The sequence below is a fragment of the Dermatophagoides pteronyssinus genome, unplaced genomic scaffold, assembly GCF_027571235.1.
Source record: "Dermatophagoides pteronyssinus isolate colony J.1.1.1.1 unplaced genomic scaffold, Derpt_VIB-CSIC_2022.12 sq0015, whole genome shotgun sequence".
Taxonomy (NCBI): Eukaryota; Metazoa; Arthropoda; class Arachnida; order Sarcoptiformes; family Pyroglyphidae; genus Dermatophagoides; species Dermatophagoides pteronyssinus.
Window position 1 is genome coordinate 1,176,892 of NW_027461539.1, and position 17,113 is coordinate 1,194,004.

Consider the following 17,113-nt stretch of genomic DNA (forward strand, 5'->3'; position numbering starts at 1 on the left):
AAAAAAATAGTTTACTTTAATACAGTTTGGCTATACAGTTTTCCTTCTTCTTCTTCTGGAAGATAATTCGGCATCGAATGTCAAAAAAGTCAAAAATCACCACCACCATCATCAAACAAAGTTGACATTCGAAAACAGATTTTTGTCAACCATATTTGTAATTTGAACCTTGAACCAGAGAAAAAAAAATCAAATATTCAATAAAACAAGCAAATTTTTTTGAAAGCAAACTTTATTTATTTTTGGATATTTTTAGTTTTAGTTTTTTTCGTACAAGAAAAACTCTTTTACAATGATAGATATATTTTCTTAAAAAGTTTTAACAAAGTTTTTAAAATTTATCTTTGGATTGTCATCATCATCATTTGATTGTTGTATGATACAAATATTTTTTTTTTTAAAACGATAAATGCTGTGTGTGTGTGTGTGTCCATATTAGAAATAATAATAATTTTTTAAAAATTAAATTACAAAATATAATTAATTATAATTAGTCAGTTAACGAATATATAAATAATGAAAAAAGGCTTAATCAATGAATGAATGCAATGCACACTATATAAGATCACTCTCTTTTGGTAATAATAATGTTTTTGGTTGATTAACCATCGGTGATTGATTAACCATCGATAATTGATTAATTGGTTGTTGTTGTTGGTGTTTTTGGTTTGAATGCCAATATTTCATTGTAAATTAATTCTGTTCAAAATAAAAAAAAAAAGGAAAAGAATTAGCATTGAATTTCTATGAATAAAGAAAATAGATACTTTTCCATTCCATAACGGATAAATTTTGTTCTTCAAATGAATCATCGAATGGATCTGTTCGGTAGAAAAAAGAAATGAAGGTAAACATTCCGGATAAAATCAATCAATCAATCATACCTGAAGTAGGTTCATCACTTGGATCAGCATAATCCGCTAAATATGGATGAGCCAATGCTTGTTCGGCTGTAAGTCTGATTTTTTGTAATTTTCATTTCATTAATAGAATGCCATACGTTTTTCATTGTATTTACCTTTTATCAAAATCTAATTCGAGCATTTTTTCCAATAAATTTATTGCTAATTTCGAATGTTTTAAGAAAAAAATTCAATTAATAAAGGTAAATCAGGTGAAATGACAACCGAACAAAACAAAAACAAAAAACATACCCAAAGAATTGGCAGTAGGAAATTCATCTTTAAAAATTTTCTTTTTCATTGGTTGTAATGTATTGATATAATTTCTTGCTTCTTGGCTTGTAATTTTTTTCATAAATTCTTCATCTGGTGTACCACATAATCTCATAATTTTTAATAATTGATCAATATCTATTTGTACACACAAAATGATTAAAGATTAAAAATTGGACAATTTGGGTAAAAATAGACAGAAAAAAAATTATAACTTACGATCACTGCCAGGAAATAATGGTCTACCGGTAATCATTTCGGCCATTATGCATCCAACCGACCAAATATCCACTATAATATGGGTGAAAAATTTTTGAGTAAAATTAAAAATTTTCAACTTTACAAACAAACAAAAAGAACATTTTTTTACTTGTAGAATTATAATGCATCCAATTAAGCATTACTTCAGGTGCACGATACCAACGTGTTGCAACATAACCAGTCATTTCTGTTTCGGATTGCCGAGCTAAACCAAAATCAACAATTTTGAGATCACAATTTTCATTTACAACAATATTACTGGGTTTTAAATCCTATGTTAGAGAGAAAAAACAAACGAAAAAGAAAAATGAAAGGATTATTGATCGATTGAGTACTTACCCGATGAATAACACCAGCCGAATGAATATATTTTAAACCACGTAAAATTTGATAAACCAATAATTTTACATGATCATCATGTAATTTTTGTGCACGAATAATTTTATTTAAATCAGATTTTAATAATTGATTAACCAGATAAACTTCACGAAAATTATCCAATGAATTACCGGATGTAAATACATCTAATAAACCAATAACATTATCATGTTCCATATGTTTTAATAGTTTTAATTCACGATAAGTTCTTTTTGCATGTATGGCTGTTTGAAATGGATTTGAAATTTTTTTTATTGCAACATTTTGTTTAACAATACGATCATTTGCCGAACAAACTAAACCATATGCACCGGAACCAAGTATCTGTAGATTTTCATAACGATTTGGTACTTCCCAAATACTATTACCAAGATCGATTCGAACATAATCAGGTTTCATCTTTTCTTGTTTTCTCAATGAAAATATCACCAAATCACCAACGTCAATATTGATAGTATCTTTGGTTTTTTTTTTTGCTTCGGTTTCGAATCAAATCAAATCGATGCTAAAAAAGTTGTTGAAAAGATGATCAGCAAGTTGATTATGAAAATATAAACATACCAAAGACAGGCGACGGGCAGGCAAGAATGTCAACAACAACAAAAACAAAAATGCAGATAGAAATGCTATATAGAATTGCTCAATCAATCAATCAATCTTTTCTATCTCACTTTATCATTGCAGCATAATTTTTTGGAAAAAAAACTTTAAAAAATCAACTAAATTTTGATAAAGAAAATTTATTATTTTCGAACCAAAACACGATCCCCGTTTTGAAAAAATTCCAACAAACAACTTATAAGGTCAGAAATAATTCCGAATTTTTTTCGTGTTTTTTTGTTTTGGGAAAAGGATATTTTCCAGGAAACTTTTCGGAGAAATATTATGAAAAAGAAAAAAAAACATTTGGCTCGCATGTGCATTCCATTCACCAAAACGAAAGGGAGAGAGAGAGAGTAATCAATCAGAAGTGTGTATGGTGTGTTTGGACTAGATTTTTCTAGACGCCAGCCTTTTATTCTTGAACAGATCTTGGTTAATAACGCTTTTTGGCATTTGGTTGTTTTCTTTTGGTCATTCCATAATTCAAAGTTTTCAATCAGATTTTGTCATAAAATGGCTAAATGGGGTGAAGGTGATCCAAGATGGATTGTTGAAGAAAGACCTGATGCAACTAATGTTAATAATTGGCATTGGTAAGTTTCATGTTTGTTTGTTTGTAGTTATTCATTTTTTTTAACCCTTCATTCATTCATCATCAATCATAAAGGACTGAAAAAAATGCATCACATTGGTCAAAAGATAAACTAAAAACATTATTGGAAAATATTTTGATTGAAGAAAATGGTTTAGGACAATGTCGTATTAAACAAATTGATTCAATCGATGGTGAAGCTGTTGCCAATAATCGTAAAGGAAAATTAATATTTTTCTATGAATGGATTATTAAATGTACATGGATAGGAATTTTGAATGGTGATTCAACTGAATATAGTGGAAAATTAGAAATACCAAATCTAAGTGAAGAAAATAGTTCGGATGATATTACAATTGATGTTTCGATTGATGATCCCAGCAGTGCACAGGCTGAAATTCTTAAACAATTAGTTCGTACAAAAGGTTTATCTATTGTTCAAGATCGAATGAAACAATATATTACAGCATTACGTAATGAATTTGCAAAGGATATGATAAAACCAACAAAATTATCTGATAGTAGTGGTGGTAATATTAATTCATTTCAAACTGAACAACAATTAGAAGAGAAGAAAAAATCTGAATCAAAAACTACTGCTAGCAAAACCGCTACGGTGTCGAAAAAACCCGATCAAGCCGGTGGCGATGTACCGTTTGAAACAACATCACTGAAATTGATTGAAAATTTTAAATGTACAGCTGAAGAAATTTATAAAACATTTACTGAAGAAATATTTCTTCAAGCATTTACTAGAAATAAAGTTAAATGTGATCCGGTTGTTGGTGGTAGATTTTCATTAATGGATGGTAATATTATAGGGAAATTTATTCAATTGGAACCAAATAAATTAATTCGACAATTTTGGCGATTAAAAAGTTGGCCACAAGAACATTATTCTGAAGTTGAAATCCGAATTGAACAACAAAGTGATTCAACACAGATTATACTTGAACAAAATGGTGTACCAAAATTAAACCTTGAAAATACTGAAGAAGGTTGGAAAAAACATTATTTTGAAAGTATTAAACGTACGTTTGGTTTTGGTGCTTCTTTCTATTGAAAATTGAAACTGAAATGAATCGCTTTCAAAAATTATTCCCGCTACAATGATTTGGTTGATCATAAATCTATAGAATTATCTTTATTTCTAAGAAACAAATTTTCCTTCATAGTTTTTTTTTGTTCCAATTTTCAAAAATGTATAAAAAAAAAATTTTATTTTCACAAACAAAAAAAAAAAGAATAAATTTTTGAAATAAATCTATTTCGACACGAATGGTTGCTGAATTGATGGACATGCATGCTTGCCATGTTTTTGTTGATTTTTGCAAATTTGAAATTTTTTTTGTAAAAAAAACAAAAATGTTTCGACCTTATGAAATTCTGTCAAGATCCAACATGATCATCAATAATTATCGTTATTTTTCCAGAAGAATTGTTCAACAAAATATAGTGAGAATAATTAAACCTTTGGCAGATAATCGAAGACAAACGATAAACGATCGTGATTTTAATCCACCCGAATATTCACGTAAACATGTTGATGATGGTTTTGTTAATCAAGATCGATTTGTGGGAAAAAATGCTGATAAAGCAGATAATGATTCGAAGCCAAGCAGCAAAAACAATGCTGTTTTAAATAATGTTCCACCATTCGAAAGAAATAGCCGTATTAATAATCAATTTAGTGAGCAAATTATTAAAACAATTATGAAAAAAGATAAAACCAATACTGAAACAGCATTGTTGGAAGGAAAACGAATTATTAATGATGCTATTGAAAATAATTTAAAAATTACTTACATATTTTTTTCATGCAAAGAAGATTTAGATGATATAATCGATTTAAAACGTTTAGTTGAACAGGAAAAAGCAACAAAATTGATTAAAGTTACGTATAAAGAAATGAAAATTTATAGTCAATTAAAAACACCACCAGGTATTATGGCAATAGTACAAAAACCTGATCAAAATGATTGGAAAAAAATTATCGATAAAAATACGAATATTTTGCCATTAATATTGATTTGTGATAATGTTCGTGATCCAGGTAATATGGGTACAATAATTCGAACAAGTGCTGCAGCTGGTATTGAAAAAATTATTTTAACCGAAGGTTGTGTTGATCATTGGAATCAAAAAGTAATTAAAGCTGGTTCAGGTGGTCATTTTAAAATACCTATCGAATCGAAAATTAATTGGAATGAAATTGCATCGAAATTACCTGAAACATTTGATTTATTTGTAGCTGATGTTAAAAATCCATCCAATTCAACGGAATCTTCATATCATTCATATCATCAAATTGATTATTTTCCCAATAATAACCGATCAAAAGTTTTGATTATCGGTAATGAAGCATTTGGTTTAAGTACAAAATGTTATGAATTTGTTGATAAATTTCATGGTCATTATTTAAAAATACCATTATCAAATAATTCTGAAAGTTTAAATTCAGCTATTGCATCGGCAATTGTAATTTATGAAATACGTAGACAATATGAATTGATTAATCAGGAAAAACAAAACAAAAAAATTTGAATGAATAAAAATGAGATTTTTTTTTTAATTTTTTTGAAAAAATTTGATTCGAACAGTAAGGTTAGCCATTATGTGTGTAAATAGTCGTCGATATTTTTCCACACTTCGGCCGCTTGACTGACACAAGTGACTAAGCGTTTTCATTCCAAATTATCATTTTTGAACAAAAAAATTTCAAACAAATTCTTAACAAAATGAGTGCTATTGGAACCGGGGTAAATAATTAGAATTCTTGTCAATGTTTAACTTACTTAATTTATTCAATTATACAGTATGATTTATCAGCTTCACAATTTTCACCTGATGGACGTGTTTTTCAGATTGAATATGCATTGAAAGCAGTTGATAATAGCGGGTTTGTATTTTTTTTCAATGATTTTTTTATGAATAATATTTTTGATGATTTTCAATGATTAGAACGGCCGTTGCATTGAAAGGAAAAGATGGTGTTGTATTGGCAGTGGAAAAAATTGTTACATCAAAACTTTATGAACCAGGAACTAATAAAAGAATTTTCAAAATTGATCAACATATAACGGCTGCTGTAGCAGGTTTATTAGCCGATGCTCGTACTATTATTGATCGTGCACGAGATGAAGCTCGTGATTATCGTTCACAATATGGTATACCAATACCGCTTGAACATTTAAAAAATCGTGTTGCATTGTATATGCATGCATATACATTGTATAGTGCACTTCGGCCATTTGGTTGTTCGGTTTTATTTGCTGCTTATGATCCATTGGATGGACCGAAATTATTTTGCTTGGATCCATCCGGTATTTCTTGGGGTTATAAAGGTTGTGCTATTGGTAAAGCAAAACAAGCAGCCAAAACTGAATTGGAAAAAATTAAATTTGCCGAAATGAATGTACGAAGTTTGATTAAAGAAGCATCACGAATAATTTATATGGTACATGATAAAGAAGGTAAAGATAAACAATTTGAATTAGAAATGGCATGGATTGGTGAAGAAACTAAAGGTTTACATCAATGGGTACCAAAACCAATATTTGATGATGCTGTTAGTCATGCTGTAAATGTACTTAAACAACAAAGTGATTCGGATGAAGAAGAATCAACATCATAAAATTTTAAGAAAAATTTTCAATTCAGAATAAAAATATGAAATTTATTAAAACATAAACATTTTTTTTCATTTTCATTTTTTAAATAATAAAATGATAATTTTGAATTTGAATGTTGAGTGAAAATAGTTTCGAATGATGATTGAATCAAATGATGCCAAAATATTCGAATAGAGCATGAGCATATGATGGTAAAAAACGATAAGTAAAATAACAACAACTTGCCGTAATTGTAAGCATTACGGTATCTGAAATTTTGGGAAAAAAATTTTAGTAAAATTATTTATCAATTAAGTGATTATAAAAAAAAACACTTACTAAATAATTTCTTTTCCCATGGTTCCAACATATATAATGATGTTCGTAATTCATAAACAAAATACCAATGTTTTAATCGATCCATTGAATGTTTTAATAATGAAGACATTTTGAAGGGATTTTTTGATTTTGATTGATGATCAGCCTGGTTTAATCAGCAGCAAACCAACGAAAAACACAAATAAATATGCAAACAGGTTAACAAGAAAAAAAAAGAATAAACGCTGTCAACGCTCATCATCATTCCGAAAAAAACCGACCACAGAAGAAGTGGTACAGCACGATGATACAGTTTTTCCTCTCCTCCCCCCTGTCTCCTATATATAGCATTCGAGGAGGGGGAAAAAATATCTCATTTTTTTTGAAAATTTTTGAAAATTTTTGTTAAATAATTTTTATTTTTTATTTTTGTTTTTTGTAATTAAAATTGTCTGGTATAATCAGAAAATTGTTGATCAGATATTGTTGTTGTTGTTGATAAAATTGTTTGATTAATTATTTTTTTGATACGTTTTTTCAACGAATCTATAATATTGGTTGATTGAATATTTGGTTCCATTGGATGATCTATTTGTTTTAAAAGATTGGTTGATGACTATGACTATGATTTATAGTTCAGTGAGGTTAGGTTAGGTTAGGTTGATGACTATGACTATGACTATGATTTATAGTTCAGTGAGGTTAGGTTAGGTTAGGTTGATGACTATGACTATGATTATGACTTATTGTTCAGTGAGGTTAGGTTAGAATAGAATCTGATTTTCAAAAAAAAAAAAAAAAAATTTAATTATAAAATCTTTTTTTAAAAAAAAAATCAATAATTTTCTTTCAATTTCGATATTTTCGATTTGAACCATACACACAAAATTCTAATTTCTAATTTCTTTTTCATTTCTGTTTTGTTTAGTAAATAATAAAACAATCATAATAAGAATTTAACTAAATAAAACTAAAATAAAATAATATTCCGGTTGTTACATACCACATGTGTTTGTGTGTGTGTGTGTTTAGTTTATGTTTTGTTTGCCAAATAACAAAAGAATAATAACAATAACCAACCAACCAAAAAAAAAAAACAATAACAATATGGTTGCTATAATGAAGGGAAAAAAAACTACATTTAGTTTATCATTATAAATGGAAATATCAAAAATCAATCGACCATTAATGATGATGATGATGATGATCGAGAGCAAAATGAAAATTAATTGTACCTTTTTTTTCTTCATGGATGGATATATACATTGCATATAATTATTCTTGGCTTTCTTCTTTCCACTTTAATGATATATATCGTCGATAAAAGAAGAAAATATATTAATATCAACAACTATAAAGGAAAATAAACGAGAAAAAAACTCATGAATTCATTCAAAAGGAAATAACAATAATATTTTGATTAACATTTTTTCTTTTTTTCATTTGGTTTTTTCTTTTGTCTATTTTTTTCACTACATTCATTTCAATTTTCAGAATATACAGAATCGAGGAAAAAATAAAATCATTTAAACACGGGAAAAACATGAAAAAAAAATCCGCGCGCGAATTGTTATAAACATGGAACAAAACATTCGAAACTGAATACTACAACCAAGAGAGTCTATATAGAATCGAATGTTTTTGGTATAAATAGAATTCAAGAATATAAAATTCCAGGATAATTTTTATATAGCCGAACCGAATCGACCGAACAACAAAATCAAAGTGAATCAAAATGAATGTAAAGCCAATTTTTTTTGTTTGAAACCAGGGTTTTGACCAAATTATTATTGTTGTTTGATACGAATCGGATTCATTCATTTATACCACCAAAATAATGTTCAACATGAAAAAAAATCCGCGCGCAGTTTCATGTTCTATATTGGTATTTGGATGTTTTTTTTCGTGAATGAATGAATGAATGAATATTTGAATCGAAGAATAATCGAAAATTACTATACAACGCGTATGGATCCAATGGATTTTCTTCCTTCACCAAGTTATTAGGATGCTACTTCTACTTTTTTCCTTCGTTCGTTCGTTCGTTCGCTGGTTCTCTCCACTTTATCATCATCATCATCATGTTTTATCTTTCTTTTTTTTAAATTGGCCGCGGACATCATTTTTTTTAACCGATATCGTTGCTACTATCGTTTCGACTATAAAACTAATAGTTCGATGTTCGGTAATGGTGTATATGATGATGATGATGATGATGTGTGGTATGTGGTGTTATGCAATATATTCAAAACATTCTCTCATCAAATCTACATGCTTCCACATCAAAACTAACAACAACAACAACAGAAAAAAAACCAATAACGAAAACAACAACAACATCGATAAAAACAGGACAATAATAAATAGGGAAAAAAAAAGAATATTGGAGAAAAACCTAAACTCGGCAAATGTGTGAGAGAGAAACAACAAAACAAAACAAACATATATTGTATGTAGATGATGATGATGATGATGATGATGATGATGGAAGTTGATGATGTTTGTTTGTTTGTTTGATTTGATGTTTGATTGAAAGATACACACACAACACATACTATATACATGATGTAAAAGAATTTAAAGTATTTTCTTTTCAATTCTTATTCTATTGATATTGATATTGATGATTGTTGTTGTTGTTGTTGGCGGCGGTGGTGATGGTGGCAGTAAATAAATAAATAAAACTTCATAAATAAACTGATATGATCGGTGATTGATTTTTTCTCTTTTTCTTTTTTTTGTTTGTTTGTTTTGTATTCGATATAATATTTTTCTGTTTGGTAATACAATACACTATGTGTGCTACTCGTGTGTAAACTTAAATAATAAGATTCCTTTCAGTCAAAAATATTGTGAAGAATCAATAATTAAAAAATCACTTACCATAAACTCTTCAACGAAAAAAATCCCGATTCGGGAAATTTTCTGAATTTTTTTCTTGAAAAAATTCTTCAGATAAAAGATTTTTGTCATTTCTTTTTCCTTTTGGTGCTTGTTGCTTGTTTCATCATCAATTTTTCTTCGGTTTCATCCGCAAAAAAAAGAATGATTTTACCACCAACCACCATCATAATCACATAGTGAACGTAATAATTGACGTGATCAGCCGGTTTTTTGTCTCTTTAAATTTTGTTGTTTTGCTTTTGGGTGGTGAGCATTGCCAAAAAATAACTTGTTACCATGTGTATCAATTTGTGATTTGATTTTCGTTCTTCGTTGTTGTTTGTTTGTTTTGCATATCACCTATGTTGTTTGTTTGGTGATTAACAACAAAAAAAAAATCTTGTCATCTTTTTTTTGTTTCAATCATCATCAATATGATGGTCACTATGGCAATATTTTTTTTTTTTTTTTTTTGATTAACGATGGTGATAATCATCAATAAATTTTGTTTTTTTTTTTTGATAGTAATGCCATTCATCCATCAAAGGCATTCCATAAACATTTCATTTTCATTTTTTTCGACAACAACAACAACAATATGATCCAAAACGTACCCAAAAAATGAATGAATCAATCGATTCTTTGAATAAAATTATGGTTGAATAAATTTTCATTGATTAATTTTTCTTCATTGATTTTCGTGTTCAAACAAGAAAAAATTTTTCATTTTAAAACATCGATAAATCAACCAAAACGATCGATAACGATTTTTTTCAATCAATATTTTTTCATTTGAACAACAACAACAATAAACAAAAAAACGATAAAATGGCCAACGCAAAATCTGGTGTTCATGTTATGCAATTAAAACCAATATCGATACCAAAAAGTTTAATCGATGGTTGTAAATTTATAAAATGGGATGAAGATACAGCCATTGGTGTTCCAGTTGTTTTAAAAGTTGATCGAAAAGGTTTTTTCCTTTATTGGACCGATCAAAATGGTGTATGTAGTGTAACAGTCAATAAATCAATTTGATAACAATTTTAAATGAAATTGATCTTGATTTTTTTTTCATCATTTTCATTCAGGAAACTGAATTATTAGAAATATCCAGTATTCGTGATACAAGAACAGGAAAATATGCTAAAACACCGAAAAATGTTTGTATAAAAATTTTTTCGAACGTTTTATTTTTCGAACGTTTTATTAATGATAATGATCTATTTCCACACAAACAACACACCAAACACAAAACAGGATGGAAAACTTAAAGAATCAATAAATATTGGACCACAAGATATTCAATTAGAAGATAAAACATTAACAATTGTTTATGGAACAGATTTTGTTAATGTAAATTTTATTAATTTTTGTACCTATTCAAAGGAAATAGCTCAAGTAAGTCTATTTGGTTTGTTACAATTTTATGTCATTAATAATTCATCGATTGATTGATTGATTGTTAACCCAACAGGAATGGACAAATGAAATATTAAAAATTTCATACAATTTATTAGCCATAAATGCATCTGTTTATACATTTTTGGAAAAAGCTCATACAAAATTATTTTTAATGTCTGATCGTGATCGAAAATTACCTGTAAAAAAGTAAGTTTTCTATTCGAATACTTCTTGTTTTTTCATGTTGAAACATGTTTTGTTTTTTTCTGTTTTTTTTCATCAAAAAAAGTATAATGAAAATGTTTGCCAATCATAAAGATGATCGAAAAAAAATTGAAAAAGCATTGGAATCTTGTTCATTATCATCAACAAAAAATGATACAATTCCATTGGATAAATTTGATATGAATACATTTTTTAATTTTTATAAATATTTAATCGGTAGAAATGAAGTGTTGGAAATATTTGAAAAAATGTAAGTAAAAAACATTTTTCTTCATTTGTATTTTTGGTAATTTTCATGTTTTTCATTTCATATAGATGTGGTAATCATATGTATAATAACAAAAAAGTTATGACTGTTGAACAATTTGTACAATTTTTAAATAAAGAACAGCGTGATCCACGTTTGAATGAAATCCTATATCCATATGCAAATCTTTCAAGAGGTATGGATTTGATTGAACAACATGAATCGGATCAGGAAATTTCACAAAAAGGTTTCCTTTCATTCGATGGTTTTCTTCGCTATTTAATGAGTGATGATAATGCTATTATACCGTCCGAAAAATTTGATTTAAATAGCGATATGGATCAACCATTAAGTCATTATTTTATTAATTCAAGTCATAATACTTATTTGACTGGTCATCAACTGACAGGTAGATCATCAGTAGAAATATATCGACAATGTTTATTAGGTGGTTGTCGTTGTATTGAATTGGATTGTTGGAATGGTCGTTCGGATGATGAACCAATCATCACACATGGTTATACTGTTGTAACGGATGTACCATTAAAAGAAGTTCTTGAAGCAATAGCTGAAAGTGCATTCAAAACATCACATTATCCAGTAATACTTTCATTTGAAAATCATTGCTCAAATAAACAACAATTAACAAAAATGGCTAAATATTGTCGACAAATATTTGGTGATATGTTACTTACTGAACCATTACCAAGTCATCCACTTAAACCAGGCATACCATTACCATCACCAAATTTATTGATGAAAAAAATTATTATCAAAGATAAAAAAGAACATAAACATAGTCGTCGTAAAAGTAAAAATATTGAATCAACAACAACAACAACAACAAATCATAATCATAGTCAAGAATCAAACATTCCAATTATACAATCAGCTACAACTTCATTTGATGAAGTCCGTCCAGAAAATATTATTGCCGTATCGAATAAACAACAACAACAATCGACTAGCCAACAACAACAACCGAAAACAACAACAACAAATATTGATCTCGAAACAACAAATGTTGTTAATGAAAATCATCATCATCATCATCATCATTCCAATGATTTAAATTCAACCAATCAACTAGATTTGACAAATACAAAAAATTTTAGCTGTGATATTATTGATGATCCTGAAAGTGGTGGTGATACTGATTCAGATGATGATGATGTTTTAATGAATGAAGAACAATCAATTTCAGCTGATCTTCCTGTACAGGCAAAAGAAGAATTATCAACATCAGATTCACCATATACTTATCGTTCAGAAATGTCTGAATTAGTTATCTATGTTCAACCAATACAATTTCGTGCATTTGATATGGCTGAAAGTAAGTTATTTATTTAGTAGTTTCTTTTTGAGAAAAAAATAAATGTTTTTTATTTTAAATAGAACGAAACAGAAGCTTTGAAGTATCATCATTCGATGAAACACAAAGTACAAGTTTATTAAAAGAACAACCAGTCGATTTTGTCAAGTAAGCTAATTAATTAATTATTATTTATTTTTAATTGATTTTCGATCGATCGATCGATCGATTGGTAACAACCAAACGGTTGTTTTTAATGAATTTTTCTGTTTTCTTTTTTCGTTTTTGTCAATATATAAAAATCTCTATATAATAGCTATAATAAACGACAACTAAGTCGAATTTATCCCAGAGGAACAAGAGTAAATTCAAGTAATTTTTTACCTCAAGTTTTTTGGAATAGTGGCTGTCAAATGGTTGCATTGAATTTTCAAACTTTAGGTAAGTATTTTTCTTTGAAATAATGAAATAATGAATTCCATTTTATGGCCAAAGAAATTGAATAATCAATTGTCTATGTTTGTTTGCTTGCTTGTGTTTTAGATCTGGGAATGCAATTAAATTTAGGCATTTTTGAATATAATGGCCGTAATGGTTATCTATTGAAACCGGATTTTATGCGTAGACAAGATCGAAGATTTGATCCATTTACCGAATCTACTGTGGATGGTATTATTGCTGGAACTGTTTCGATAAAAGTATGTTTTTTTAATGATTTTTGGAGAAAATGATTTTACTTTATTTTCATCATTATAGATTATTTCGGGTCAATTTTTATCGGATAAACGTGTTGGAACTTATGTTGAAGTTGATATGTATGGTTTACCTGCTGATACCGTCCGGCGAAAACGTACAAAAATCGTTCCGAATAATGCGCTGAATCCGATTTATGATGAAGAACCATTTGTATTTAAAAAAGTAGTATTACCGGATTTAGCTTGTTTAAGAATTGCTGCATTTGAAGAGAATGGAAAATTTTTAGGTACAAGAATTTTACCATTTGTCGGATTAAGACCGGGTTATCGTCATATTTCACTGCGTAGTGAATCAATGCAACCATTGTCATTACCAACATTGTTCGTACATATAACTGTTAAAGATTATATACCAGAAGGTTTTTCCGATTTAGCTGATGCATTGGCTAATCCTATTGCTTATCAATCAATGGTTGAAAAACATGAAAAACAATTATTAGCATTGATTGATGAAGGTGATGATGTTTCAGCTGCTGCTCAAGCTGGTTTTGGTGATCAAGAATCATTGGATAAACAACAATCAACAACAGATTATCAAACATCAAATAAACCAAATTTATCTTATTCCGATTCAAGATCAATAAGTGGTGAAGAAATTATAACACGTAGTCATCATCATATTGGTATGATTAATAGGCAATTATCACAAGCAGAAATATCATTACATTCAACAACATTAATGATGAAAAATGATCAATTGAATAAAATGATTGAATTGAATGGTGGTACAAAACAACAACAACAACAACAACAATCATCAACAATGACAACAATGTCAATGACAATGACAACAGCAACAAAAGTAGTTTGTTCACCAACACATAAAATGTCATTAATCCGTCAGGATACATTGAATCGTAAAATGAAATTTCATGATGATTTAAATATGGAAAAATTAAGTTCATCATTAGAATCAACGAATGCCTGTTTGGATGCCGAATCAATTGAAACATTAAAAAAATCAAAAAATATACAGAAAATTTTCGGAAAAATTGATCGTGATTTACAAACATTACAGAAAAAATATGAAAAATTAAGAGAAAAAATGAAGGAAAATTTTTTACAAGAAAAAGATGAAAAATTTCAACAAACAAATAATTCGGATAAAAGTAAAAAGTTTGAATTGAATAATATATCGAAAAGTGTTAAAAAAATTGGGTAAGTTTTCTTGTTTTGTTTGCTTTTATTTAACCATTAGAGCGAATATTAACGATTTTTTTTCTCCCGAAAAAAATTCCAAAAACTTTTTTTTTGTTTATTGATTAGTTCCAGGAAACAAACATCAAGCAGTGGTGATAGTGTTAATAAAATATCTGAAACTGAATGGAAAATTAAAGTAAGTTGTTTTTCATTATTAACACTTGATGTTTTCAATGGGAAAAAATTTGACTAATTACGCATATCATCCATATTATACATAGATGAAAGAACTTCAACGAACATTTTCAATCAATATTTTAAATTCATTTCTGGAACAATATAAAGAAGAATTTAAAGCATTTGAAAATAGATATGAACAGGTAAGGGTTTCATGAAAAAGTGTTTATCGAACAAAATTGATTTGCTAATGACAATTTTGGTTTGTTTGTTTGTTTGGTTTTTTGATGATGTTATAGTTATGTGCTGCATTGGATAAAGCAATGGAAGAATCACAAAATCAACAAAAACAATATCTAAATTCATTACATGATAAAGAAGTACAATCATTAATGAAACGTTTAGATGGGCAAAATAAAGAAGAATTAACCGTATTGAGTAAAAGTCATAAAGATAAAAATGAATTGGCAAGAATAAAACGTGAATTACAACAAAAATTAATTGATCAAGCAGTACAAGAACGACAACGATTACAACTGTTATTGGATAAACGAAAAATTGAACTATTAGAAAAACATAAAAAACAAGAAAGAAAATTGCAAGAAGAAAAAAAACATTTATTGGATGAAAAACAACAAGAATGTGAACAAAAATCTGAACATATGAAACAAAAATTTAATGAATGTGGTGAATCTTTTTTTATCAAAATGTTTGGTTTAGAATGAATTCGAATCGAATTGTCAACAAAAACAAATTTTTTCCATTTCATTCAAGCGTCAAGTTTGTTTACTGCATTTTGATGAAAATTATTCTCTCAAACTGCCAAATTTGTTCAAATCCAAATTTGAATTTTTCATTTTTTTGAGTGTACAAAATCATCACCGGCAATCATCAGACTTTGTTTTGTTTTTTCTGGCTCAATATTTCTTCCTTTCACTTTGTTCGAATCACATAAACAGACCAAACAATGAAATTAGCGGCTGAAATTAATTTCCAAAAAAATCAAATTCCAATTTTGTTGTTGTTGATGATTATGTCCATTCCAGTTGTGATCTACCCAAAACAAAACAATTCCATCATCAACAACATTATCATTAATTTAATTTCAAAGATATCATTGTCGAATAATAATTATGGCGATTCTGTTGTAATAATAATATTATTTTTTTCATCATTTTCATCATCATCATCGTCGTTTTTTTGTTGTTGATGATTTAATTGTCATTTTCAGCGATATGTTTTTGTTTGGTGTGTTTTTTTTGTGTGTGTGTCTGTGTGTGTTTTATATATTTGACATCAATTTTTGTTTTTCAAATTGATTTTTTTTTTTTAGTTACGCATCATTCAACAACAACAACAACAACAACATTCTTTTGTGATATTTCTTTGTTAAAAATAAATGAAAATATTCTTCATTAGAATTGAAGGAAAATATTTTTTTTTTTTTTTTGGAATCATTATTGTAAAAAAAACAAACATTCGATTTTTAAAACGTTCGATTTTTTAAAACGTTCGATTGAAGAATACACTTCGAATCAAGACATTCCTGATTGATTTTTTTCTTTTGGTTGTTGTTTTTTGGATTCAAATTTCAATCAATCAATCAATTCATCATCATCTGTATCATTTAAAATCTCATTTCAATCAATCAAATCAAACCAAACATCAAACCGCACAACCTGAACAGATTCGATTTTTTTTTGTGGAATTCTAATTTCGACCCTTGTATTTGATCATCCTTGTTTTTTTCTCATCCATTTTCTTAAAAAACAAAAATCTTTGCAATAATGAATGTAATTCGTTATTAATAATTTTGTCCAATATTGTCGATGATTATTATTTAATTGTGAATTTTTTTTCAAAATTGAAAATAAAATCTTTTTTTCTGTCCGAGAGATGTGCATAAGTGTATAATACGAATGATGTCATCCAAGTGAATGTTTTTTAATTGGAAAAACAAACTTTGATGAGAAAAAATAAAATTTGGGCATACCTTTTTCAGCATTCCGTTACATTGATTACAAGTGTATTC

General features: G+C 28.0%; 6 protein-coding genes across 6 annotated transcripts; 4 read left to right on the forward strand and 2 right to left on the reverse strand.

Moving 5' to 3' along the window:
• Positions 1-262: 262 nt before the first annotated feature.
• On the reverse strand, positions 263-2,550 carry LOC113794280 (mitogen-activated protein kinase 14-like). Its single transcript, XM_027344387.2, has 9 exons — positions 2,376-2,550; positions 1,776-2,319; positions 1,546-1,708; positions 1,395-1,466; positions 1,155-1,313; positions 1,019-1,064; positions 885-958; positions 768-821; positions 263-699 (listed from the first exon to the last, which is right to left on the reverse strand). The coding sequence occupies exons 2-9, from the start codon at positions 2,211-2,213 to the stop codon at positions 638-640; spliced, it is 1,068 nt and encodes a 355-aa protein (XP_027200188.1). The 5' UTR covers positions 2,214-2,319; positions 2,376-2,550; the 3' UTR covers positions 263-637.
• Positions 2,551-2,749: 199 nt separating this feature from the next.
• On the forward strand, positions 2,750-4,075 carry LOC113794281 (activator of 90 kDa heat shock protein ATPase homolog 1). Its single transcript, XM_027344389.2, has 2 exons — positions 2,750-3,010; positions 3,085-4,075. The coding sequence occupies exons 1-2, from the start codon at positions 2,931-2,933 to the stop codon at positions 4,070-4,072; spliced, it is 1,068 nt and encodes a 355-aa protein (XP_027200190.2). The 5' UTR covers positions 2,750-2,930; the 3' UTR covers positions 4,073-4,075.
• Positions 4,076-4,287: 212 nt separating this feature from the next.
• On the forward strand, positions 4,288-5,579 carry LOC113794279 (rRNA methyltransferase 3, mitochondrial). Its single transcript, XM_027344386.2, has one exon. The coding sequence runs from the start codon at positions 4,288-4,290 to the stop codon at positions 5,551-5,553; it is 1,266 nt and encodes a 421-aa protein (XP_027200187.2). The 3' UTR covers positions 5,554-5,579.
• A 48-nt stretch (positions 5,580-5,627) lies between these two features.
• Positions 5,628-6,700, forward strand: Prosalpha7 (proteasome alpha7 subunit). The gene is made up of 3 exons (XM_027344390.2): positions 5,628-5,768; positions 5,826-5,908; positions 5,971-6,700. The coding sequence occupies exons 1-3, from the start codon at positions 5,748-5,750 to the stop codon at positions 6,641-6,643; spliced, it is 777 nt and encodes a 258-aa protein (XP_027200191.1). The 5' UTR covers positions 5,628-5,747; the 3' UTR covers positions 6,644-6,700.
• LOC113794283 (serine palmitoyltransferase small subunit A-like) lies at positions 6,665-7,318 on the reverse strand. The gene is made up of 2 exons (XM_075822060.1): positions 6,960-7,318; positions 6,665-6,889 (listed from the first exon to the last, which is right to left on the reverse strand). The coding sequence occupies exons 1-2, from the start codon at positions 7,066-7,068 to the stop codon at positions 6,789-6,791; spliced, it is 210 nt and encodes a 69-aa protein (XP_075678175.1). The 5' UTR covers positions 7,069-7,318; the 3' UTR covers positions 6,665-6,788.
• Positions 7,319-10,246: 2,928 nt separating this feature from the next.
• Positions 10,247-16,976, forward strand: Plc21C (Phospholipase C at 21C). The gene is made up of 13 exons (XM_027344305.2): positions 10,247-10,826; positions 10,913-10,984; positions 11,082-11,222; positions 11,299-11,432; positions 11,515-11,700; positions 11,766-13,030; positions 13,093-13,177; positions 13,326-13,450; positions 13,553-13,707; positions 13,766-14,922; positions 15,031-15,100; positions 15,186-15,284; positions 15,381-16,976. Exons 1-13 carry the CDS (start codon positions 10,650-10,652, stop codon positions 15,804-15,806), a joined length of 4,092 nt encoding a protein of 1,363 aa, XP_027200106.2. The 5' UTR covers positions 10,247-10,649; the 3' UTR covers positions 15,807-16,976.
• Positions 16,977-17,113: the final 137 nt, after the last annotated feature.

Coding starts and splice junctions, on each gene's coding strand:
- LOC113794280 (XM_027344387.2), bottom strand. CDS start 2,213: ATGAAACCTGATTATGTTCGAATCGATCTTGGTAATAGTATTTGGGAA. Junction 1,467..1,545: donor GATGCATTATAATTCTACAA/GTAAAAAAATGT, acceptor CCCATATTATAG/TGGATATTTGGTCGGTTGGA. Junction 959..1,018: donor GAATTAGATTTTGATAAAAG/GTAAATACAATG, acceptor ACAAAAAATCAG/ACTTACAGCCGAACAAGCAT.
- LOC113794281 (XM_027344389.2), top strand. CDS start 2,931: ATGGCTAAATGGGGTGAAGGTGATCCAAGATGGATTGTTGAAGAAAGA. Junction 3,011..3,084: donor AATGTTAATAATTGGCATTG/GTAAGTTTCATG, acceptor TCAATCATAAAG/GACTGAAAAAAATGCATCAC.
- LOC113794279 (XM_027344386.2), top strand. CDS start 4,288: ATGGTTGCTGAATTGATGGACATGCATGCTTGCCATGTTTTTGTTGAT.
- Prosalpha7 (XM_027344390.2), top strand. CDS start 5,748: ATGAGTGCTATTGGAACCGGG. Junction 5,769..5,825: donor TGAGTGCTATTGGAACCGGG/GTAAATAATTAG, acceptor TCAATTATACAG/TATGATTTATCAGCTTCACA. Junction 5,909..5,970: donor AAAGCAGTTGATAATAGCGG/GTTTGTATTTTT, acceptor TTCAATGATTAG/AACGGCCGTTGCATTGAAAG.
- LOC113794283 (XM_075822060.1), bottom strand. CDS start 7,068: ATGTCTTCATTATTAAAACATTCAATGGATCGATTAAAACATTGGTAT. Junction 6,890..6,959: donor ATGGGAAAAGAAATTATTTA/GTAAGTGTTTTT, acceptor CCAAAATTTCAG/ATACCGTAATGCTTACAATT.
- Plc21C (XM_027344305.2), top strand. CDS start 10,650: ATGGCCAACGCAAAATCTGGTGTTCATGTTATGCAATTAAAACCAATA. Junction 10,985..11,081: donor ATGCTAAAACACCGAAAAAT/GTTTGTATAAAA, acceptor AACACAAAACAG/GATGGAAAACTTAAAGAATC. Junction 13,178..13,325: donor CAACCAGTCGATTTTGTCAA/GTAAGCTAATTA, acceptor TCTATATAATAG/CTATAATAAACGACAACTAA.